This window comes from Calonectris borealis, chromosome 19, assembly GCF_964195595.1.
Source record: "Calonectris borealis chromosome 19, bCalBor7.hap1.2, whole genome shotgun sequence".
NCBI classification, from domain to species: domain Eukaryota; kingdom Metazoa; phylum Chordata; class Aves; order Procellariiformes; family Procellariidae; genus Calonectris; species Calonectris borealis.
The window spans coordinates 5,406,583-5,432,403 of NC_134330.1; the positions used below are offsets into that span (position 1 = coordinate 5,406,583).

At 38.6% G+C, this 25,821-nt stretch overlaps 1 protein-coding gene across 3 annotated transcripts; it reads left to right on the forward strand.

Moving 5' to 3' along the window:
• Positions 1–550: 550 nt before the first annotated feature.
• On the forward strand, positions 551–25,542 carry SLC6A4 (solute carrier family 6 member 4). Of its 3 annotated transcripts, none has more exons than XM_075168627.1 (15): positions 580–1,022; positions 8,784–9,007; positions 9,224–9,842; positions 10,591–10,725; positions 11,531–11,750; positions 12,169–12,307; positions 12,695–12,829; positions 14,674–14,777; positions 15,495–15,622; positions 15,985–16,097; positions 16,912–17,043; positions 18,133–18,232; positions 18,607–18,707; positions 20,675–20,842; positions 21,595–25,542. In XM_075168627.1, exons 3-15 carry the CDS (start codon positions 9,380–9,382, stop codon positions 21,667–21,669), a joined length of 2,013 nt encoding a protein of 670 aa, XP_075024728.1. In that variant the 5' UTR covers positions 580–1,022; positions 8,784–9,007; positions 9,224–9,379; the 3' UTR covers positions 21,670–25,542. The 3 variants fall into 3 exon arrangements, with proteins under 3 accessions (XP_075024730.1, XP_075024728.1, XP_075024731.1); XM_075168630.1 differs by having other exon boundaries at positions 8,784–8,944; XM_075168629.1 differs by lacking the exon at positions 8,784–9,007 and having other exon boundaries at positions 551–1,022.
• The last annotated feature ends 279 nt before the right edge of the window (positions 25,543–25,821 follow it).

The window sequence follows — 25,821 nt, forward strand, 5'->3', positions numbered from 1 at the left end:
CAGAAGACAGAAAAAGGAAAGTGCTAATTATACCCCTATGCTTTTCTGTTTTCAGAGTTTGTTTTCTTTTCAATTGTTTGGAACAAGTCTCTGAAAACTGGCAATCACTTACAGCAAAACTGCTGTTGCTCTAACAATTAGCTATTCTTATTTGTCCCCATTCTGGTTTTCCACTTTTTTTTTTCGCCCAGATCCGCCACCTAAACTATGGCACTATTTTGTTGACCTGTGATTTATGACTTTTTATAGACAAATTGTAAAGTCTAGGAATCAAGAAATCCTGGGTGAAAGAAGCTGGAGAAAAATGCATGTGTCAGAGGTGGAGTGAGATATTTTGAGGAGTAATAGGAAGAAAGGAAATTACTTGTTGAGCTTACTGAAGCAGCAAAATGCTTTTTAAAGAATTTGTGCTTAACGCTTTAAAACAAAACTAAATCTTATTTCTTTATTAAAATAATGTAAATGTTCAGCAACAGAAATCATTCTTTCCAAGCCCTTTTATTGTGATAATATCCCAGTCCTTCCTATCTTTCTGTAATCCACAGACCCGCCTGCAAACTTGTTATTTACTGACTCCCTCAAAACTTCCATCGTGTTTGTTGTCTCCATCATCATCACCATCATCATCATCCTGTTATTTAGAGCTGTAATAACGGTCAGCAAAACTGTCCCTTAGCAGAAAAGCTTCCCTCCTTCTCACTCTGCCTTCATTGGATCCTGCTCTTTTGAACTGATCAGAACAGACAAATGTAGCCACCCACCTCTAGGAGGAAAACTGAGCTGCAGCCCTGGTGAAACATAAAGTTTATTTGACTAAAGTGACGCAAAAATTCTTAAAGAGCTCTTTGGCAGCAGATTATCTGGAAATCAGACCATGTGAGGGGGATTGGTGTACAAAAACCTCACCAAGATGCTGAGTTGCCCACAGGCTGAGTTCCCGAGACTCTGAAGTAAATGTGGGTGAAGGTTACTCGAGCTTGGATAACTCCCAGGAAAGCGCTTCAACCCCATCTGAAAGACAGGTACTTTACAATTTTGTTTTTAACACACTGCTATCTAAAGTACTTTATGAAATTTAGACAGGCTCCCAGACAGTCTTCAAGCCTACCTTCTGAAGCAAGCAGATACTGGAGATTCATTAACTATCACTCCTCATTGCCCCTTTCAACTTTGGTTATAAAATCTGAAATACTAATGATAGTCTAAAATATGTATGCTATATTTTGTTTCATTTAAAATTAACTTTTAAGGTCTTACAGTAATTTCTAAAACGTAAGCTTTGGGGGGAAAAAGATACACTGATTTTTGGTGAAAGTTTGCTTTGATTTTTTTTAAACTTTTTATCCTTTTTCTTGCTTTTCTGATGTTATATGCTCTACTCCTTCTTGTTCAGGCACTTGACCAGCAGTTATGAATGCTGGGAGTCAAATGCCTGTAGCAGAACATGTTATGACAATCTGAAATTACAGTTCGGCAGTCCACATAATTGCATTATGAACGTAAAGTTTATTTAAAATTTACAAAAAAGCATTAAACTGTAATAAAGGAAAGAAGCAGAATCTGAAGGAAAAAAAAATCAATGCAAACTATTATTTATTTTAAAAGGGTAAAGTAAGCTTTATTAACCATATTAAGTTATATTTTAAAAGGTAAACTGTTCCAGCACAGTAAATTATCTAACTCAATTGGACAGATTTATTATAAGTAATAAATCTGAAGAGTATGTCGTATATATATATTTACAGTCAATCGTTTACTGCTGAAACCAACTGGCTTGCTGGGTTAGCTTGCGAAGTAATATGGAAGTATTAATTGAGGAATGCAATGTAACTGAATATATAAATAGTCATGGAAAATATGTTTTGATGTGTTAAGAAAGCCTGGGGAGAAAAGGATTGTGCATTTAATGGATTTGGATTCTTGGAAAGGTTGTGGAATTTTTTTAATGTGGGTTGTTAGCTGTCAGGTATTTTAGCAGGGAAGGTCTCATACGCTTAGGCTTCATCTTCTGGTGCTTTTGATGAGTGAATTGACCATAATTTTCTTGGAGAGTACTTTGTAAACTTGGCATATAGCAAATGACGGTTGTGGGTCCATTTTCTAATTGGACAGGGTGTGATGAATTTCAAATGGTTATATAAATTAAGAAAAACTGCGCCAAAACTGGGATTTAATAAGACTCCTAAGTTACTCCCACCCTTGGAAATGTGCAGTGTATTTAAGCTCTTTCCTGCTTTCCTCCATGGAAATATAAACCACTGAGTTTTCATTAGGAACAGTATTAAGAGCCTAAAGAAATGTTCTTCCTGGATCCTGGTGTCCTTTCTGATGCTAATGTTTTAACTCATTTTCCAAAACTGTATATTTGCAGCTCTGTTGATCTTGCAACCTGTACGTTATAGAACTTGCACAACACAATGAAGCCTGTCTATGGGATAAGTGTTTCATAAAGAACTTAAGTAGATCTTGGAGCCTGAATAAAGGGGCTGTAATTTGGAGATAGCCATTAACAAGTCTCCTTCCAAGAAACATCATCTGGAAACACTGGTGACAGTTTCTTTATTTTCTTTAGGTAAAAACATCATAAACCTAAGTATATGCATGCTGGCATATATGTGCAGCCGGTCTTTGACTTGAGTCTGCAAACAGGTCTTTTACTGTGTGCCATTAATTTGCCTGTGCAGTTATATTAAGGAACAGTCCTCTATTTGGTGATATTTGCTGTGTTATGACTCTTCCTTCAAGTTTATATAAATAAATTGAGGAAGAATACAAAAGGAACATCATTCCCTCTAAGCTTATCTGTTTCCTTGCACTACATATGGACACTCTTGAGCATTTTCTTCCCCCACCCGCCCCGTTCTTTAAATGACTGCCATCAATTTGGCAGCATTCCCACAACAATACAGTGTCTGTCTTCTCGACGAATTTTTAAAAGTAAAATCTCTCTTTCCTGCTGACTTTTTAACTTCAGACTGAAACAGGGACAAGATTATGACATAAAACTCACAGTACAGGTTTATATTCCCCCAATGCTATTGCTTTCAGAAGCACTATTTTCACATCTTACCTGTATTTAGCCTTATCTGGGAATACAGGAGTTAACTGGAGAGAGCTCACTACTTACGCCATTCTTACTTTGGTAAGTAGCCTTTTATTCTCCCAGAAGGGCCATTGTCTCAGTGGGACTATTTGTTGAGTACAGTTCTACTCTGTTTTAGTAAGAATGTGAACAAGCCCTTGGAGAACTGCAAATATTCATATACAGGATCCATTTTGTCATCTACATACTGCAAGTTTCTTATAAAATACCCACATATTACAGTGATGTGCAGAAGTACCCAGTCCACTGGCACTGGGATCAGACCTGCTATGTATGGAAATAATTCACTGGGCCCATTAATTCCAGTGGGTTTTGAAAACTCTTTATCAAAGTCAGTTTTGATTCTCTTTTAAGTTAGACTAGAGAAGCATAGCTAAAAAAAAAATCGTGAAGAAATCAATTTTCAGTTGTTGAGGGGTGGTCTAGGTATCAGCTTATAGCTGCTTTGCACCTCTCTTTCTGTGGTTACCAGCAGCCCTACCAAAGCTGGGACTCTGTATCTTCTTACCGTGTATTTATGAGTATCAGTTTTTAAAATCTGAAATACAATCTGTCACGCTTGCTATCAGCTCGCCTAGTGGAAACAAGCTAAAAGAAAAGGATATTCTAGGTACTCATTTTTTAATGAAATCAGTATATGTGAACAGAGTCAAAAGCAAAAGGCATTCATTTTTTGCGTTATGAACTCTAAATATGACTCATGTATGACAAACAGCAGGTAAAATTCATCATAATCTAATGCACTCTAGTTTCAAGGTTTAATTGGCTGAAATTTTTATTTTCTAACAACTCCTCACAGTATGGGAGCATCTGAACTATCCCGTAATAACTTTGATTATTAACAGGTTACTCCTGGCCTGTGCAAAATCAGAGGAAAAATATGAAGCCTCTATAATCCTTCACACCACACGTGCAGCAAACCAGGAATGCACTAGCCCACAAAAGCCTGTTAAAAGGAACAATCTTTACGAGGTTCTCACTATCATCCAGGTCATGTACCTCCCCTCCTCCTGTGCAAAAAGACAGACTAGGGCTGTGTGGGGAGGTATGGGTGAAGACCAGAAATGTTTACTGCTATATTTATCAGAGTCCAGTACCTGGAAACACCCAGGTACATGGCTGTCAGAGGGTCATGGTTGATATTGTAGCTCAGAGGCAAGAACAATACCTACAGATAAACACCACAGCCTTTTCCTGTGTGGGATACGTGATTTCTATCTTGTCATACAAACTTCTTGCTTGATTTTCTAGATAAAAGTAATTTCCCTGGACTCTTTCCATTTACATATAACTGCCTGTGTGAACTGCACCTTTATTGCAAAGTGTAATACGCAGTCAAGCAGCTACATAACTTTAACAATCTTTATATTTTGTGATAAAACAATCTTTATACTTCGTGATAAAAGTGAGATTTAGGTCAAGTTAACAGAAATAATCTTAATGTTTGACTCTGTTTGCCAACACTGTAGGCTAACTTTTTGTCTCGGAGTTCGAAGTACTTTAAGTCTTTGCAAGTGCTAGCATGTCAATGGACAGAAGGAAGGCAGATGGAGGAGCTGTGTGGGTGATAGTGGTAATGGGAGTTTTGCTACAGGAATGCAGCTGTAACCCAGTGAGTGGCTGGTACTCCAGCAAGCATTGGTTTATGAAATTAGCACATGAAAAAAGAACATAATTTGTATAAAGTGAAACATATGCAAATATACAAATTTTGCAACTGTGCAAGTTAAAATGTATTTGATCATTTGGAGATGAGTAATGACTTCCGTAGTCATGCATAGTGAGGCTGAACAAGCCTCGTGCTGAGGAATTGAGGAAGTCAGTGCTGCCTCACCTCAAATAAAGTATTCTCCAGGTGACTTGAGGCATTAAGATTTGCCTCCCTTAAAGCATCTGGTATTTTCTGCACCTTGACCTAATTGTTTTAATCTCCTAGACACATTAAAAGTCAATTTTCTCCTTTAAAAAAATACAGAGAACAGGAAACTCGTTTTAAAGTGCTGGAAAGATTTGTTTTACTACATGGCAGAGCATTAAAGGAAGGGGATTCCCACACTGCCACGAGAGGTCAGTGCATGCCTCAAGAAATAAAAAAGGCGATGATACGTAAGTTGTGCAGCTCCCTGCCTGGGAGGGAACCGGACCCCAGGACAGGGATGCTCCTTGAGAATTGCTTTGATAGAGGCAAAGGAGCTGGTTTCATGCATCAAGGGGCATACAGGGCTTTTGCTTCTACAGTGCTGGTTCAAGTTTAGCTTTGTGTGGGAGTAACCAAAAATTGTAACTTAATTAATATTTGGCTCATGTGAACTGCGTTGGTGGCTTCAGCCAAGCTTATAGAAACACATGTCTTCAATTAGCCATCCTAGTGTTTTCAACAAACATGCAAAGCAGAGAATTGTTGTGGAGGACATGCTGCTTGTCACGGGGTGTTTCTCCAGAGCAGAGCTGAGGGTCACTCCTCTTTAGTCACTCTTTGCCTAAGGAGGAGTGCAGTTTTACAGGGCTGGCCGCACGGCACCTTTCACATGCTCCTGGACAAGAGCATTACGGAGGTGAGAACTGCCCTTTAGAATAATCTCTGTTCAGAGCTATCGGAGAGAGAAAAGGCACAGATGCGGAGGGCCTCTGTCATGGTTTAATCCCAGCCGGCAACTAAGCCCCACACAGCCGCTCGCTTACTCCCCCCCGGTGGGATGGGGGGGGGAGAATTGGAAGAGCAAAAGTGAGAAAACTCGTGGGTTGAGATAAAGACAGTTTAATAGGGAAAGTGAAAGCTGCGCACAGAAGGAAAGCAAACCAAGGAATTCATTCACCACTTCCCATCGGCAGGCGGGTGTTCAGCCATCTCCAGGAAAGCAGGGCTCCATCACGGGTAACGGTGACTTGGGAAGGCAAACGCCATCACTCCGAACATCCCACCCTTCCTCCTTCTTCCCCCAGCTTTACATGCTGAGCATGACGTCATGTGGTATGGGATGTCCCTTTGGTCATTGGGGTCAGCTGTCCCGGCTGTGTCCCCTCCCAACTCCTCACTGGTGGGGAGGGGTGAGGAGCAGAAAAGGCCTTGACTCTGTGTAAGCACTGCTCAGCAGGAACGAAAACATCCCTGTGTTACCAACACTGTTGCCAGCACAAATCCAAAACATGGCCCCGTACTAGCTGCTATGGAGAAGATCAGCTCTATCCCAGCCAAAACCAGCACAGCCTCTCAAAGGAGCAAAGTCACGTCTATAAAACACAGATCAAAACGAAATGAAGGCAGAGCTATCTTTCTTTTCCATTTTTATTTTTCTTTTTCTTCTGTAGCTAATTATGTTGGTGATAAGAAGCCAATGTGTATTTAGGTAACACCAACCTTTGCAACAGCTCAGACTGAAAATAGGTAATAAACTGCCATTTCTTATATCATTCACTTTCATCATTCTAGCACCTGTAATGACTGTGAGATCGGTGCACAGAGATGAAGTGGAGGCTGAGGTGGGCAAAATCCTTCACTATTAGCATAATTTTCCCCTGGATATCGTCCCTAGTGGTTCAAGCATACTTCTCAACCCCAAGAGCTCTAGTTTTGCAGCTGTTTACACTGTCTGTAGCAGTGACAATTCCTTCAGATTTTTTTTTTCTTGAATTGTAACAAGAGGGGCGAAAAATACATTCTCCCACAGTTTTTTGCAGCATAATGAAATCTTCTGATTCTGTTCCGTTTTCTTGTGCCAACTATGCTGCTGTGAACACCACAGCAAAGCTGTAGAGTCTGTCACTCCAGAGATTTCCCAGGGTAGCTGACGGTAGCTGTAATTCTCTTTCAGAAAGGAATAATTCAAATTCCAACTGAAGCCCCTGAAAGTTCAGACATCATTTTGCATATTTGAGGCTCAAACTACTGAAAATTCTACAAAAATATTTCAAATAATGTGATATTTTTTTCCTGTGGTCTGCAGAAGACCAGAAGGAGCTTAGATCTGGATAAGACAACTATCTTGCTTGTCACAATTCCGGGAAATCAACAATACATTCAACGACCTCTCCTCAGTAAAGAAAGTGCCAAGAAGTATCTATGTGCAGAAATAAAGTGTTTTGTAAATACAATGACAGTTTAAGTCTCAGGTATGGAAAATTTAGTCTCATGAGATAATGCAGTTAAATCAACATCCTTTACTGCTTTCCCATTTATGAGTAAGAGGTGTAAAGTCCAGAAGGGCTCAGGTTACTTTTCTATATTCCTACCTTATATTTAACATGTTCTATACAAGGGGAGGATTGGCTGTGGCCTTTCCTTGGATTTTTATGTTGCCACCAGTGGTGGTAGGACCGATTTCATCTGCACAAGCTCTCTTGGGACATTTGGAAGGTTTCGGACTCCAAAGATATTCAGGTTTTATAGTCTTGCAGGTAAAACAGACACTCCTGTTCTTTGCCGTAGTATTTTTCCCTGGAACTCTGAAGATGTTTTAGTCTTTGTGGATGATTAACTAATGGTAGCAAAGTACTGCTCTTGTAAGAAGTCAGCATTAATGATGCACTGCTTGCTGTATGATGAAAATTATCTGGGTAAAGAGAGAATGTAAGCCTGAACTACTAGAGATTTCTGAAAGTTATAAACAACACCTTCAGGAGACTTTTATCTCAAGAACATCCTCCTGTTTACTCTGCAGCTTGGTAACTTTCCTTCTCTTTCTGGTTGCACTGATAAATGTTTAGGAAGAGGCTTCACAGTCTTTGCACAAGGCTGAAAGCTGGAAAAAACTTGAGTTTTAATAGCTCTACCAATGAGGAAATAATATCCCCTCTCTGCTTTAGTTTTTCTACCAGTTAAAAGCGAAATAATGCTTATTCTTCTGCTAGGATGTGACAATGGTATTTACTGTGGTAAAATGCTTTGAAAAGGAAAAATTATATGTAATTATAATAATTTAAACTGTGGTGGCATCGTGTAGATTGTGTAACACTTTGCTAGCTATAAAGCAAGGTTACTACCCTAGAGAATTTACAGCACAGAGGATCAGCTCCTATTTCAAGATTTTGTTCAGTAAAAGCAGCTGGGCATTTACATTACCTGAACAAATGAGCAGAAAACAAAACATGACCCATGGAATCACAATTCTTTTTCTGTTCTTTTTCTTCTGAAGGAAAAGTTAATTGTTTTATACTTTTTCCTTATTTTGGGATGGTTTATTTCCCCTGGATTATACTTCTAGCACATATGAAGAGGGCAGGTAAAGCCAGGGATTCTCCCAGTGCCTGTTTTTTTTGCTGGTGGTGGACAGTAGAACAGGAGTAGTGCCCAGTACCCTTCCTGGAGCTGGAACCACAGTGTTAGCAGATCCAAACAGAATGATAGATGCCTTTATTTCTCCAAGGAGTTAAATAAAACTGGGGACAAGTTTTGTCCTTTAGACCCACATGTTAGCTCTTAACTTAAAACAATCAAATTGAAGTTTCCTAATCTTTTTTCCTTGTTATTAGTGTTGACTGAGCCTCAAAAGTTACTTGATGCAAAAACACTGAGATTTAAATACTTTTCTAAACTTTTGTTTAAGCCTTCTAGGTCTGCTGCTAAACATAGCAGATACTGTGGGATTTCTGAAGAAAGGTGGTAATGAAACGTAATTTGTATATCCGTTGTTATCTCATATTTGTTTAATTAATTCTTTTCCCTTCCTACTGGGTAATCTAGAAATTGCCAGTAGAAGTCACAGGATGAACTTACGAAAATGAAAATACAAGCCACACTAAGCTCTGCCCTCATTTTTGCAAACTGGGAATCCCACAACCTCCCTTGGTGTGAAACCAGTGTTCAGAGGGAGAACGTGGTACCAGAAGACAGCAGGACTGCCTGTGAGTTGTCCAACAATGCATAAAGTCCAGCAAAGCAAATCTGCCCAAGAGGTTGTAAGCCAGGTACACCGAACTTCTGCTGTAGAAGAGGATGATTGCTTCCTTCCTTTCTCTGTACAAAATCCTGAATGGATTATCTGCTAAATGATTCACATTACATGCTGTGATGGTTAATTACTTCCAAAAGTATTTTAATCACAGAATCTGTCATTTGTAACTTGAAAGTTACCAGCATCAGTAAGCCCTGTAATGGATTTTTAACTATTTTTCATTTCTTAGATGGTGTTTGTGCCTTCAATCTGATGGATTTAAATATGGAAAAGGAATTCTAGAAGTACTGGGAATACGCTGGGAGTAAAAGCGTGGGAAGACAAGCCACAAGGGGACTCTGTGCTGCTGTCCATCTGCAAGTGGTCAGAACAAATCTCAAAAAAAATGGAAAAAAAGACAACAAGCAATGAGACTGAGCCGCTGACTTCCAAGAAAGATGTCTCAGACTGTAATGAAGGAGAAGATTGTAAAGAGAACGGACTTCTGGTCAGGAACCCTAAATCTGCCCTACGGCTAGTGGAGGATGGCAATAAAGTCCATCCCAGCCAGGGAGATAAAGGGGAGGTAGCTCAGATCTCAAATGGTTATTCAGGGGTTCAGAGCTCTGTTCCCTGCAATGGAATGGGAGAGGTGGAAGATGCCCAGTGCAATGCCCCAGCAGCCACAACCACCACTACAACCACCACTTCTACCACCTGCGGAGCAGAAGGACAGCAGCAGCTGATGGAGCTAGAAGACAGAGAGACCTGGAGTAAAAAAATTGACTTTCTACTCTCTGTCATTGGATATGCAGTGGATCTGGGAAATGTGTGGAGATTTCCTTATATATGCTATCAAAACGGAGGAGGTCAGTGACTAGTTCTGTATGCTGTTCCTTAATGTTGAACTTCCTTGCTTATAAATGGATGATTTAGTGGCTTATTTTAATATCATATATAACAAATGACCAAGGGGAAATTACTTACTTTTCAAGCAGACTGGAAAACCTAAATACTGGGATAGGATAACTAGACACATTAAGATGGAAGAAAAACTATTTAGCAAGATCTAAAAAATCAGTACAACTAGAAGCTGAGAGCCAGTTAGATGCAGAACCACCTTCCAAGAGAAAAGACTCAATCCCTGTCCCAAGGAGTATTTTAAAATCGGATAAACCAACATGTCAAAACCAACTCATCAGGAATGCTAGGTCTTAAGCTCACTGACATTTCAGCCAAAATATAAATCTAATCAAGGAGATCTTGGAAAGGACTTTTGTCTCCCTGATGTAACAAAGGCATTTTACTGAAGAAACTAATTATTTTATCTGTAGCCCATCTCACAATTGTATCCATTGTAGCCAGTACAGTCTTGGTGAATCCTATGTATACTTGTTACAGAAATGTGAGAAGTTTGGCCTGAGCGCTGCTTCTAATTCACACTGCTAAGTAGTTATTCTTACGAGAAATCCCATGGTAATTCAGCATGGCACACTGGCTCGGGAGGGGATATGCATTTTCCCTGTGGGATAAAAGGAACTGTTGTTTATGGAGTGCTGGTACTGTTGGAAGAGAAGTCCGATGAAGACTTACAATCATCTGCTTTCTTTCCTGCAGGAGCATTCCTCATTCCTTACACAATTATGGCCATCTTTGGAGGGATTCCTCTCTTCTATATGGAACTAGCACTAGGACAGTACCACAGGAATGGGTGTATTTCAATTTGGAGAAAAATATGTCCTATATTCAAAGGTAAAGAAGGGAAATGGAAAATTACTAGGAACTTTCTGAATAACTGGAAGATTTTCCTATAAAGGTGAAATTTCTGAAAAAAATATGAAAAACTCATAAAATAAGGCTTGTTCTACACAATATTTTGGCTTTACAAAGACAGCTTTCAACCTTTATGTACACCTGCAGATGTGTGTGTGTATTCTCATATGCATGTATGACATGCAACTCAAATTGATTAGATAGAGACCAATCTACTTTTGCTGACCAAAGCCTGAAAATTAAAAAAAAAAAAAAAAAGTCATTAATAAAGTAAGTGCAACATTGCTGACTCCAAGGCAAAATTAAAACCAGGAAAGAATAAAGGTCTACTATTTCTATTACAAAGATAATACAAAGAAAAGATTCCCCATCTTCAGCCTGCTCTGTCAATTGTTATCCTACCACAGAGTCTTCTAGAGTAAAAGGACCTGTTCTACATGCTCGCTTACTCTTGCTCCCAGCGTTATAGCCCTGGTCTTGTCTTTTTTATTTACTGAGAGTGCAAGATGCCTATTTCTAAATTCCAGGAATCTAGGAACAGATGAAAAAAACTATATAAGCATGTTCTGTCCTGATTAAGGATGCTTTTTTGGAATCGGAGCCCGAGTGTTTCCGAAGCCGCACGAAATTCCAGTGTTGTAAACACTTGAGAGGGTATGTGTACCTCCTGCAGAGCTGCCTTAGACAGTTACTAATTGTAGCTGATGTGATAACCAATTCCTTCCTCTTTTTTTTTGGCCTAAAACTTACACTCACTTCATGTAATTATTTCCTGCCTTACTAGGAATTGGCTTTGCCATCTGTATAATAGATCTTTACGTAGCCTCCTACTACAACACGATTATGGCTTGGGCCTTTTACTACCTCGTATCCTCCTTCACGGCGGAGCTGCCATGGACTAGCTGCACAAATGCTTGGAACACAGGCAACTGCACTAACTACTTCAGCAAGGACAATGTCAGCTGGTCCCTGCACTCCATCTCTCCCGCAGAAGAATTTTATACGTAAGTGCATGTAAGTGAGGACAGTAATATTAGAGAGAATGATGGAACACGTAGCAGGCTTTTCTTTGGAGGGCTGTTTATTAATGGTACCCTTTTCTGAACTATTCAAATAACTAAATACTTGTAGGTGTATATAAGCCTAGGGTGTATGGGAGCACACTCTATATTTTAGATCAGAGGTTCCCAGCCATTGTCAGCTGTCATCACTTATCATTTATCATCACTGGTTATACTGCATTAAAATCAAGCTTTTAATTAAAAAAAAAAACCAACAAAATAACATGACTCTGAAGGCTACTTATCAAAGACTCAGGACTACTTGTAGGGCTCAGACCACAGCATGGGACTGTTCAAAGCATACTTAACATAAGCATTTATTAAAAAAATATCTATACTGTGTTTTTCTTTCCTCTTTCAGCCGCCACGTTCTACAGGTGCACAGGTCCAATGGGCTGGATGACCTGGGGGGCATTAGCTGGCAATTGACCCTCTGTTTATTGTTAATCTTCACCATTGTATACTTCAGCATCTGGAAAGGGGTCAAAACATCTGGCAAGGTGAATGCAAAAGCAAGACAAATCAACTTGGTACAGTATAGTCTAGCAGCATTTCTAAATGAGCCAATTAACTTGACAGAGAATTATCTCAGATTGTCTTCATGACAGGGATTATAGACTCATGTATTTGGGAAGCACTTACTGTAGCGTGACTGCTAGTTATCCAAGTAATATATAACAACAGTAAGTTACACCACTGTTCTCTGGACAAGAACAACCCTGCCAAGAGAAACCGTAGGTATAGATGTGCAAACTGCCTGTTTACAGACCTCCTGAGAAGTTCACATGAAGATGTTATAAATGCTAAGAGCTATAATAAGAATAACTCATTATCACCTGTTAACTTTCTACCCATGGCAAATGCTATCTTACTGTTTTCCCTCACAGGTGGTATGGGTGACTGCCACATTCCCTTACATCATACTCTTTATCCTGCTCGTGAGAGGTGCAACTTTGCCTGGGGCTTGGAGAGGTGTCCTCTACTACTTGAAACCTGACTGGCAGAAACTCCTGGCCACTGAGGTAAAAAAACATTATAAAAGGGTAGAGATTTGCTTTTAGCCTATCAGCATGTATATACTTCAATGTCTATTTTCAGCATAGAGCATGATTAAACAGATGTCTTAGCATGGACTTAAAAGCCTGACTTCATGCTCTTGTTTAAACAGTCATGCTATTCTTTCCATAATTATAAAAAAATTTTAAAAGATTAGAGTCCACCATCAGTTTAGCTTGAATTAATAGTAGAGTTCCCATACAGTGGTTGAATAGAATTAGTGACATGATTAGAAAGAAAACAAGTGACCAAACAATTTTTCACCAAATGGTGAACAGCCTGACATTGAGCGAGAAGCGATGATTGCTGCTACACTGCAACAAAATCCTTTACCTATGACAGTCACACTGAGCAAACTCAATTTACTAAGCCCTAACAACTGGTCTAGCTGCAGGTTTTTTGGCTGAGGGGATCATTACACACTTGGGCAGGCTTCTCCACAGACCAACGGTGGCCACAGTTGCCCATATTTAGTGTAGGTTATTAGAGCTGAAACTTCAGATCTCCATCCTGTGACAAGCTTTGGCAGATAAGCCCAAGAAGGCTCTCTGTAGCCACCAACTAAAACATGCATGCAAGTGCATGTGGAGAAGGAATAAATCAGTTAGGCCTGCATACACCACCAAGATTTGAAAAGAAAGGAGGAATGAGGACAAGACTGAGCTAACCAACAAACCCCAGGCATTCCAGTATCTGATTCAGCTTTGAACTCAGTGGATGACAAGTAGTCCATCAGGCTCAAGGCTGCACTTACTTCACTGCCTGTGAAAGTGTCTAGTGAGGAAGGTGATGGAAAAACCCCAAAGCAATAAATACTACAAATACAAAGATTAAAAATTCTAATGTTTGCAAGTCTGCTGCTGCCCAGCTGATATGGAGAGTTTCGAATGAAGAGGAAATGAAAAGACACCAGTCTCTGATAAAGCAGCATCTCCAATAAGGGACCACATCTTCTGAAAAAGCAATAAAGGGCATTGACATTGTATTGGATGTATCTGAAGTGAGGACAGCAGATTGCAATCTGTGTGCTGGACGATGACAGAGCTCTGTCTGTGGATGATACAGGATGGCCTCACACGATGGAAGAGAATATTAGAAACGAGTTGTAATGAACTCCATGTTTCAATCAAAAGAGGATAAATGAATGAGGACTTTCACCTTCAGAAAGAGAACTGATATTGTACTTTAGGAACACTACTCATTAAGGCTGTGGCCGTTTTTCAAGTACAACAGGCTTTTCATAACAAGATCATCACACTTGCATCTGTCATGGCTACAACAAAGCTGAATTGAGTCCTAAGGACTAGAACTGCATCCACGCTGTTGTGTATTTCCATTAAGTCTAGGAAAAATCTGAGCAGCAATCATCTACTGCTTAGCCAGGAGGACACACAGCCAAACACACGACTATTCCATAGCATAAAGAGTTTGGAGGAAGATGGGCTAAGCCCACTGCAAAATCATGGATAGAACGATCTCTATACATAACAAAAGTTGTCTTAAACTGATTACAGGCAAATCACTGTGAATTAATCTAAGATGCTGTCAGAAGTGAAACTGCTAGTGAGTACTTACAATAGTGTAAAGAGATAAAATAAGCACAGCATAGGCACTAAAATTATAGTGGATATTTACAACTCTCACAGATCTACAATAAATATTCATATTTCAACATGTTCTCTTAATGTTTGTTAGACCAGGACTAGAATATAGGCAGACTAGTAAAACATGGGCTCTGTGATATTCTGAATATGCCAAACTCATTCAATCTGTTTCATATCATTTTTTCTTGATCTTCAATATTTTTCAGGTTTGGGTGGATGCAGCAGCTCAGATTTTTTTCTCCCTTGGTCCAGGTTTTGGGGTCCTATTGGCTTATGCCAGCTACAACAAATTCCATAACAATTGCTACCAGTGAGTTCTACCTTATTCTATATGTAAAATTGAGTTAAAAAAAGTAACCGTGGGTATTTATAAAAAAGAAACACAATGCAGGTGAAAGGCACTGAATTGTCAGACCTGTGTACATACAAATCAGACAGAAGCGTAACAGAACAAAAGTCCTTATTGAAAGAACCTGCAATCTAAAACATTTTTTCTCTGTTGTGCCTACCCTAGAGAGAGATAATCGCTATCAATTACAGCAAGGAGTCTAAGATGTAGAAACCTGCCACAACAAAATGGACTAAACCCCTGCCAAACAATCACATTATAATTATTTAATCTCAGCAGTCAGTTAGGAAATGACTTTAGAGTCTTGAGCTGAAAGGTGATTTATAGTTGTTTCTTTGTTACCTTAAAAAATTCTATTTATAACCTGTGAAATAAAATTCCCAATTCTTTACTATTCCCATAGTAATTCCTATTTTTTTAAAACACCAGTATACATCCAGCATTCAATCCAGTGTCAGACTAACATTACAGCATCTGTTTGAAGTTGAAGAAGAAAAAGAAATAGTCTTGTGTTTTTTTTTTTTCCTTTTTCTTTCAAATCTGCTGCTTGTTCTTTTCATTGTATTGCCCTAGTTTTTGTAGGAGTCTATCCAGATCAGTAACTCACTCTGTCTGGTAGTAAACTATCCTTTCTAGCAGATGCCGATTCCCTGATATGAGTTAGGTCTTCTGTTGCAGAGATGCTCTGGTTACCAGTACCGTGAACTGTGTGACTAGTTTTGTGTCTGGATTCGTCATCTTCACTGTGCTGGGATACATGGCTGAGATGAGGCATGAGGATGTGTCAGAGGTTGCCAAAGATACTGGTAGGCTAACTTTTTGTACACATCTCTCAAACTGCTTCTAAGATAGCATATATTTGTACATTATCTTCTAGATTGAGAATAGCCCAAATCAGGCAAAATATTTACTATTTAAGTCAGGATACTGACTTTATGATAAGGGCACTGTTATAAATATACAGTACAGCTAAAAAATTATTCCATAAAGACAGCATATAGAAGTTATATTGCATGCAGCTTCACAGACGTGGTGGTAACTGCACACTGCAAAATAGCCTGGGGGCAGAAGTTTTCCCCTGGAAGACAACATGGTACAGTGAAACAGCCTGTCCTCCTCGCAGCAGTAGCACGCTAACAATTATCCCAATTCTCTGTTCTAATATCAGGACCCAGCCTTCTCTTCATTACGTATGCTGAGGCCATTGCAAATATGCCCGCTTCCACTTTCTTTGCCATCATCTTTTTCCTGATGTTACTCACGCTGGGATTAGACAGCACGGTGAGTAGACAGTATGCGAGCCAGCGGACCTCTCAGATATTTGGTGTATGGCCTTATGCCCGCAGACATCAGAAGAAACAAAATTACAAATATGGCACTGTCACTAAAGGGTTTAAAGCAGGACTGACATCTCCATGTGCCTTCTGTAAGACAGCAACTATTACTCCAATTTCACCTAAATAGGCCTAAATAAAATTACATTATTTGTCAGTGTCATACTGTGACAATTAGTAACAGACCTGCAAACACAACCAAAGCACTTGATACATAAACACCTGGTTGAATGCAGCCTTCCAGGCTCCTTCTCTTCTGTACTTGTAAACTTACAAAGCAATTATTAAATTCTGGAATTTTTTCACACTAAATGGATTTAAAAGGTGGGAACTGGAGGTGGCCTTCTCAACAGCACTGTGAAAAGGAGATGTTCTAAAAACTTGCCATGCGAGCCTGTTTTTACAGATTGAGAATCAGCTCCTTCCAGGAAGGCTGAACTCAGCTGATTTCACAATCTTGGTTCTAGTGAGCCACCTACCGCTTATCGGCATCCTACTACTTGTAGTATAGTACTTCCTCTGTATTGATAGGCACTTCCTCTACATTGATAGGCACTTCCTACTGATATGTGAAGCTAAATCCTCACCTTAAAAAGTTTAAAAGTTCTGAAGAAAGGCTGCCTAAATAACCATCACACCAACTCTACAGGCAGAATAAAGCACCAGTGTTCAATGTTTTAAAGCCCCTTTAAGCACTGAAACATACTTTAAAGCAGGTAAAACTGCCCTCTATTTTCCAGTGATTTTTCCATGCTTTTCAGTTTGCAGGACTAGAGGGAGTGATTACTGGAGTACTCGATGAATTCCCGCATGTCTGGAGCAAACGCAGGGAATTGTTTGTCCTTGGTCTGACCATCGTTTGCTTTTTGGGGTCATTAGCAACCCTGACATTTGTAAGTATTTTACCCATTTCTTAGCTTTCCTTACTGGCAGTTTCCTGTAAATGACATTTTGGAAAGGGCAGTATTTTTTGAAGAGAGTTTCAAGAAATCAGATTAGATCTTCAGCCTGTTTTCTTTATGCATTAGAAATCTATATTTGAATGTGAACAGTATCTCTCATTAGGAAATGTGTTGCAAAATGATCCTATTGCAATAGAGCAAAACTCTAATGTGCTACACATCAGAAATGAGGCAGCCGTTGCTCCAACTGCTGAATCAGTAAGCAACCTTCCACATTTTGTACATGGTTTACTTGTTCTCAAAAGCTCCTAATTTTCCCAATGTTTGAAATATTTTGAATTAAAAAGAGAATGATCAAAAAATTATCCGCTAGAAAATGTAGTAATTGACTGTTGCTGTTCTCCCAGGAAATTCGTTGCTAGAAATTCTTGATCTTCCTCATCAAATCAGGCCAGAAATCACGATCAGTCACACAAAATAGTCCCCGTGGGGCTTGTGGGATTTCATTTTCACAAGCAACATTTTGAATAACAAGTGTAACGATCATAAGAGACAAGGAAAAAATACTTGGCTTTCCTGTCACGTTTCACTCCGCTTGCTCACTTACGTGCAACTTCCTTCTCGTTTAACGCATTTGCTGTAAAAGGAGACTTAGTTCCTCTCTGAGACACAATGCTCTCCTCCTCCATCTGATCCCAAATGGAAAGAAAGCAAAGTAACTCCCTATTTGTTTCCTGCTCAGTAACTGTGACTCAAGTTGGAGAAAGAAGATGCATCTTCTGATGCCACAGAAGGCATGCAAAAAGCCATCCCATCAAGCCCCACCAAATCTCATTTGTTCATTAAAATCCAGCTAGAACTGCCAGCAGATTCAGTTTTAGCTTTTCTGCATGGCACCAGAGAGCAGATCAGCAGCACGCTCATGGATTTCACTGGCCGGAACCGCCACAAAGCAACAGAACTGACTGAATTACCCATCTGTGAATGCTCTGGTCCAGATGAAGGCACTAATAAACAACAGTATTACAGGATTTCTGTCACTGGGTCTTTGGTTCACTGATAATATGATCTCCTTTCTAGGGAGGCGCGTATGTGGTAAAGCTGTTTGAAGAATATGCCACTGGTCCAGCTGTCCTAACAGTTGTGTTTCTGGAAGCAGTTGCTGTTGCCTGGTTCTACGGTACGTTTACTGTCACATTGACAAACAATGCTAACCCAAACTCTTGAGCTTCTGCAGCATAGCATTTCCTCTGGTTTTGCAGACAAGATCAGAGATGTCTCAGGAAACAAGTTTACCAAGCCTTTTTACAAATTCACCGATTACCAGATCTCTGAGAATTATTAATTGTTCTCCGACAGAAGTACAGTGACATCTAAAAGTAACGAGCTATAATTCAGAATAATTAAGGATTTAATATAATTAAAAGTTACATGAACAGAACAGTCTTTCACGATGGATGTTGAATTTATTTTCTGTGTATACAAAATGCCGTGCATCTACTTAGGAAAAACTTGTATCTGCTGTCACCACTCTCCTCCCACTTGTCTCCACAGGCATCACCCAGTTTTGCAACGACGTGAAAGAAATGCTAGGCTTTACCCCAGGCTGGTACTGGCGAGTTTGCTGGGTAGCAATTAGTCCCATCTTCCTTCTGGTGAGTTTTCTTTACAGCTTTTTCTTTCCAGCACAAGAAAATTACCATTGAACAATGCAGCTACTTAGACTTCTAAAAGCTTAGTTACAGAATTTTCTTGTGAATTTCTTTAGTAACAATTCTTGTTAAACCAAAAAGGCTCAATTAGTGAAAAATCCAATACAATGCTGTAAGGTCTTGGTACTAAATCACTATTTTAAGGATTTTTGTAGATAAGCTAGATAAATAAGACTGGGTTCTGAATAACTCCCCTCCTTCCCTCTGCTGAACAAAGTTACTTTGTTTGGTTGCTTTATATTTACCTCAGCAAAATGAAGCAATAAAAGATGATGATGAAACATACTGTCTGGGAAGGAAAACAAAGATAAGTAAATATACTGTCTCAGCGACTGCTGACTGACAACTTTAGAATATTCCACTTAAAATTTACAGCAGTTAATTGCAACCTTTATAAATCTGTAATTCAGAATTGGAAATACTGTCCCAATGTTTGACTTGGCAGTATTATTGATAACATTTTAACATAAAGTGTTCATTTCCTGATCCAAAATTAGTTCACGCCGCCTTTTATTGTTACTAGCCTTAGTGGGAACAGAGCAGGTCAAGATGGAGTTTACGAAGCACAGAATGTAGATTTAAGACCTACAGAGTGAATTCAAAACACTTGTAATGATCAATGCACAATTACAGATTTCATTGTATTACCCCTAGAAAAAGAAAGGAAAAAAAAAAAAAGCTGTAAGTAAGTGTGACACCACAAACAATTTTTATACTACTGTCCTCTCTGCGATCCTAAAACAGTAAAATAAACAGAGAGATGATGTGGTTACTAGGCAGAGCTATTTGTATTCTCTGTGGAAACTAAACTAAACTAGCCCAGAAGGTAGTATGTTTTTCCCATATGGAAATTTTGCTGGTAATCCTCATCTTCTGATGATACTCTGGAAAAAACAGAGTCAGAGATCCTTCCAAGGATAGTCACAAATATTATTGCTGTAATATTCAACTAAAAGTATTTGTTGTTTCACAAGAAATTTTTCAGTCATTAAGGATATGCACTAATGATCTAATAGCATTAATTGAGCTGACGCCAGAATACTATGTCCAAACTAGTATTAACATTTGTAAAAGCTACTGAAGAACCGAAATGCTATGGAAAAATATCACAGAAAAGATAAAACTTGTAGAAAACAAGTAACAGTGAAAAAAATGGAATCTGTATAGCTTATCACAGAGAAAACTGAAAGCTGATGTGATTACCACAGGTAAGTACTTTAACAGTATTTGAAAGAGTATTAAAAGGGTCTACAACCCAATAAAGAACACCATAAAAAACAACACAGTGGCTGCAAGTTAAATTCAGACAAAGCAGAACTGACACTGATCATGATTAAATATGGGACAAGTAGCTAAGGGAAACTATACTTCCCATTTCTGGTGGCTTAAAATTGAGATGATGCCTTTCTGGAAGGGATGCTTTAGCTGGAATCAAGTTATAGGGCTCAATACAAGGGTAACTGGATGAAATTCTGCAGACTGGAATCAGTCTGGTTTTGTCCATCTAACGTCTTTTTATCCTTTAAATATACAAGTGTAGTCCTGAATTTTCTCTCTAATGCTTCTTAAGCAAGAAACACCACCATGTCTATTTATGGAATAAGCAATCCATATGAGAATTTTTACCTAATTCCTTTCAGTTAGTTAGTGGTTGAGCTATATTCTAAAGCTCCCAAGCTGTTTTAAACTTCCTGAAGGGAAGTCTGGACATCCAAAAGTGGTTTTGGGGGTTTTTTGGTTTTAAAATCTATACTAATTATGTCATTTAGGATTTTTTCACTGTCGACATGTTTAAACCTTCTTGAGTCCTACTCATCTTTTTTAGTTCAATGCCATGCTGGGACACAGAGTTCCCTAAAGTGTGTGCCATCAAAATACATGTATTCTTACTTTCCTCTTTTCTTTTTCAGTTTGTCACTTGCAGCTTTCTCTCCAATCCTCCTGAGCTACGGCTTTTTGATTATAATTATCCCCACTGGACCGCAGTAGTGGGTTATTGCATAGGAACCTCTTCTATCATCTGTATTCCAATCTACATGGTTTATCGGTTGATCATCACTCCAGGAACACTTAAGGAGGTATCCACAATGCTCTGTTGCTTCTATTTGACTGTTAGGAAGGAGTTGATTCCTAGAAAAACAACATGTAGATTTTTCTAGGGTCTGATGCCCTGGGACTTGAGGATTATTGCTGTTCTGTTCCTACCCAGCTGATAGCTAATTGTCTTCTGCCCATTCTGAGTGATTCACAAATCTCCCCAGGTCTTACTGAGGCCACTGACATATTCATATAAAATATTAAATCAAATATTTTTTTTTAAGCTCTGGTGAACTGGAGGCTTTTCCTAGAAATCACAGGACATAGTATCATGTGAATGAAGCAGTGAAAGATTGGTTCCCTTAAGTATATCTGTAAGAACAAGTTTCTTTTTCTCTCCCACACTGAATAAGATTTCTCTGCCATAAATCTGTGGCAGCCTGTGATGACATTTTTGGGATTTCTTGTAAGTTCATGTAAATAGCAGTTCAGAAAGAGTATTTTCAATTGGCTCAGGGTATCCAAGTAAACTGCAAAGTCCTAAAGCATTAATATGACATCTGTCAAACTTTGATGCAAATTTTGTGTCACAAATAATTAAAAAATAATGTTGTGTACTTCTATAGCACCTTACGTCTTTATAGAGCTAACAAAAGCCTGAAACATCCTTGTGTTGTTCAATATGACTCAAACCAGAGTCATGTTTTTATTATAAATCTCTTTCCAAATGGCTGTCATGTTATATATTATCTCTAAAATGAATCAATTTCTAATATTGATTTCTTTCCAACAGCGTATTCTGAAAAGCATTACTCCAGAAACAGCTACAGAAATTCCTTTTGGAGACATCCGCATGAATGCAGTATAAGCTAACCTGTTTTCTGGGGGGAGAGAGGAGGAGCATAATATGTAACTTTCCCCATACTCTGCCCCACAACGAATTACATCTCCAGCTGAGACAACAAATGGAGGAGTTTTCTGTGGAGGCTGCGTCGCTGACAACGGGCACTTGGAAACATGATGCCTCCAGCACATTTATCCAAGCAATTCAATGAAATCTACTGTGCACTTCTAACCAGACTGAACTGACTGAGAACTAATTCATTCTGGAAACACGAGGGAGGATGTGTGCATGAGAATACCACTACTCCATGCGTGGGCACTGGGGCTGTTTGAAAGCGTGCGTGATTGCATAAGCCACTATAGGAGGAGTATCAGCGGGTAGGATTAGGTGTAGAGTCCCAAGTCTGTGGCAGTACTCCTGTATCTTCCTCAATGTGATCGTTCGTACTGGGCAATGTCGTATTTGCTTCTAAGGTTCTAATTGCTTAAACTACATTGAAAAATACAGAAATATTTCTGATAGCCATACATTACTCAAGTAACACAGGGTTTTATAAACTAGAAAAAAAATCAGTAAATTCTTCAATCCCTAGGTTTGTAGTGGAGTAGACAGAGGAGGAGGAAACAATCCTGAGCAGCACTATATACAGCTCTGCATACATTAGCACACACATTTGGTAGCATTATCCTCCTTTTCATTTCCTGCATTACCACTGTAGATGGTAACAGTTTCCATTGATTGTTTCTTGCATAACAAATACTACAAAAGCATTTTTTGTAATATTGTAGGCTTCACTTTCCTTTAGACCCAATTAAACCACAAAAACTCATCATGCGTTGCTTGACAAGTACCTAAGTTGCTAGCACTTACTATACTGTTTTCATAACTAAGGTAGTAGTCACAAAATCATTGTCCTGACAGACCTAACACTTACACTCAAAGAAACTACAGACCAACAGTGAATTTTTTTGAGTTCCAATGCCAAAAAGTGGAATCTTAAAGATCTGCTTCTCCGCTTTGCTTCTTTTTTTTTTTTTTATTTAATTTCACACCTAATATTTGCTGGAGCCTGTGGCTTTTTCTATTCTGTCATAGTACAGAACTACAGTTTAGAACAATCCTTTTGGCTGGCTGACAAAAGTACGTTTAGCAAACTACACAAACCTATTTTAAAGATCTATTAGCTCATATTCTAACATGAACACATTTGGTTTTCACCCTGAAAGAGGGGAATTTTTTTTCACAAGAAGTTGAGTCGAGTTTAGCAGGATTGATTCGCATCAGAACTATTTATATTAAATTTTGAGGCACTGATACACAAATTAATTTCCATGCACATACTAACCTATTAATATTGTATGCATACACATGCTCTCCAAATGTAACTGCCCTTCAGACTGACTGCAATTGCCAAGTCGGGGGACAATAGTTTTGTTGCAGTTTAGATAAACCTAAGTAGTCATCATTTATGTAAAAACTTACATTGCATTTTTACTCTACCACATAGATTATAACAGAAGTAAAATAAAATATAGGATAAAAGTCTTTTTTGTATCTCACGGTCTACTTAGGTAACGTACTGCTAAAATTAACAAGGTTATATATGCATTCATAGCAGCAGGCATTAAGAAACTTATTGAAGAGTTTACATCGGTACGAAGAATGAACTCTACCATGTTAGAGGAAAGCAGCGATGGTGTGTTTGCCTTTTGAAAACATTTTCATCGCTTCCGCCAAAGTTTTTCTCCTTAGGTGTGCAGACACCTCTGGGAGGAAGGCCTCTTACACTTCAGCTATTGACTTGAGTTCACTTAACTTTAGGTCTTAAGCCCAACTTCCAATAAGGAAACGACATCAAGGGACAATGACTGTTCTTTCGGAACTACAAACAAGACTCCTAAACTGTTTTTAAAAAGGGAGTATGTTCTTGCATTGCCACCAGCAAAACATAATAAATCTGACTTACTGGACAGTTGCTCATAAAAAATAGTTTTGTAGCTTATCGCTCAAGTATATTTGAAAACTACTTCCAAAACGGGCTTCACTGTAAGGAAAAGAGGAACAGTCTGGGAATTCTTTTAATATTAGAAAGTCATTTAGTTATTAAGTTACCAATCACAAAATTACTGATTTTTTAAAAAGATTAAGTTTTCTGTTATCAGTTTTCTGATCATTAATTGAAAAAACACAAATGAAACGTCAATGTAAGATGAACGAGGTACTGATATGTCTCCAATATCAAGAAAAGTGGGAAATAGAGGAGAAAACCCTACCCAGCTTCTCCATTCTTCAGACTGGTTCAACTAACGCTAGATGTTTCCTCTTAAATACATAAGCACTTATATAGATAAATCTTATAAATGGAATTTTTTGCCAGACTTGATACTGTTTCATGCTAGGCATATTAAAAAAAAAACCGAAACAAAACCAACCTTGCCCCCCCCCCCCAACCCAAAACTTAGAATTCCAATTTTTAGTCATTTATGTATACCCACTTGCAAAAGCCTCTTTAAACAGACATTCTGCTACCTTTTATTAGGAAGGGTGAAGGTGGGGACGGAAATGGTTGAGTTAAATATGAGCATTATCTGTATCAAAGCCAAAGTTTCTCTTTCAGCTCTTGCAAACAAATGGAAACTGGGAATATTATTTCTAGTGGAATAATTTGCAGAGTAATAATTGCAGAAATCACTGCTATTTAGCGTGCAATACTACTGATGTTGAGTTTTTTATAACAGCACTTGAAATGGCAAAAGATGCATCTTTAATTTGTATTTTTAAGACACTAATATACAATAGACATTGTCTCTCTGGGTAGTTTTAGCACAGAATGCTGAGCAACTTCCCAAGAAATGCCACTGTTTTCTAGTGGATTAAAAGTCAGCCAAGAAGCCCTGATATTAATACAAGCCCTGTAACAGTCACAGTATAAAATATGGCAAGGTGTCTCAGCTTGAATTTCTCAGTTGAAAAATGAGAATGATACACTGAGTACAGATGTAGTGAAAGGTGAAAGGTTTTTTTAATTATTTGAAGATATATAAAGCAATGTAGACATGCAAAGTCACAGAAAAATATTAGAAATAAGCAGCCCGGAAGATCATTGGTGATGTTAGATCTTTGCTCTCTTTTCACCAGGGTAAGCCAGTCTGAGGTCTTTATGGGAACAGGGGGCAAGGAAGCCCTCCAGAAGTGGATTAAAAAGGCTTTTCTTTTCCTGAATGATACAAAGATAAAATACATCCATGTTTTCATCCTATAAAAGCTGAACTTACAAATCAGTTTTGGCCCCCCCCCCCCTTTTTTTTTATATGGCATACTGGTTTGAAGTTTTCTAAATCTTCTTATGATAAGTTAATTTTTTAGTATCTCTGTTTAGCTGAGTGGCTGAAATATTGAGAAATTTATTTCATTTATTTTTATTGTTGATTCTTTTTTTCTTCCTTTTACATATCCACCTGAAAACATTTAGAGTAACCAGTATTTATCAGGTAGCTCAACAATTAGCCATACATTAAACGTTGTTTTTGTACAAAAACTAGTTGTATTGATACCAAATGGGCTACACTGCAATTAAAAGTGTTCTGAGGCAAACAAACTCCTTCTCTACAGCTCACCTTCCACTTATCTATCACATGAGTATATCCTGCCCTCTATTCTGAACAGTGAAAAGGAACTTAATGAAACTGGTAAATCAGGAACATGTTTGCCTTTTAAGCAAAGAGAATTAAACTGGAGTTTTAGCTGTACAGAACTAAGTATTCCCTCCAACTTGTACATGATGCACCTGTATTAATTTATGCGGCTGTTTAGTTGCAAGTGTTGCAAGCTGATTGTAAGTCATCAGTATGTGCCTTGTACTGTAAACTGTAATTGTAATAAATTTAATATTCATAAGCCATCTGTAGACGTCTCTTGTGCTTCTCTCTTACGAGAACAGCAAAGATAAAACTCAGTTCCAAGAAAAAGCAGAGTATCTAGTACAGTTTACTACACCAACAAGGCCTCTGACAAAAAGCAGAGGACTTCCTTTAGTGTTTGAACCTTGACCCACTGCTAAGTACTCTTTTCATTCTATTCCAACAGAAGAAACAATGCACATTACATTTGTTTAGAAACAACAGCAAAACCAAACTGGTCCACACTTGGAGGAAGTGCCTAGCTACTCGATTATCT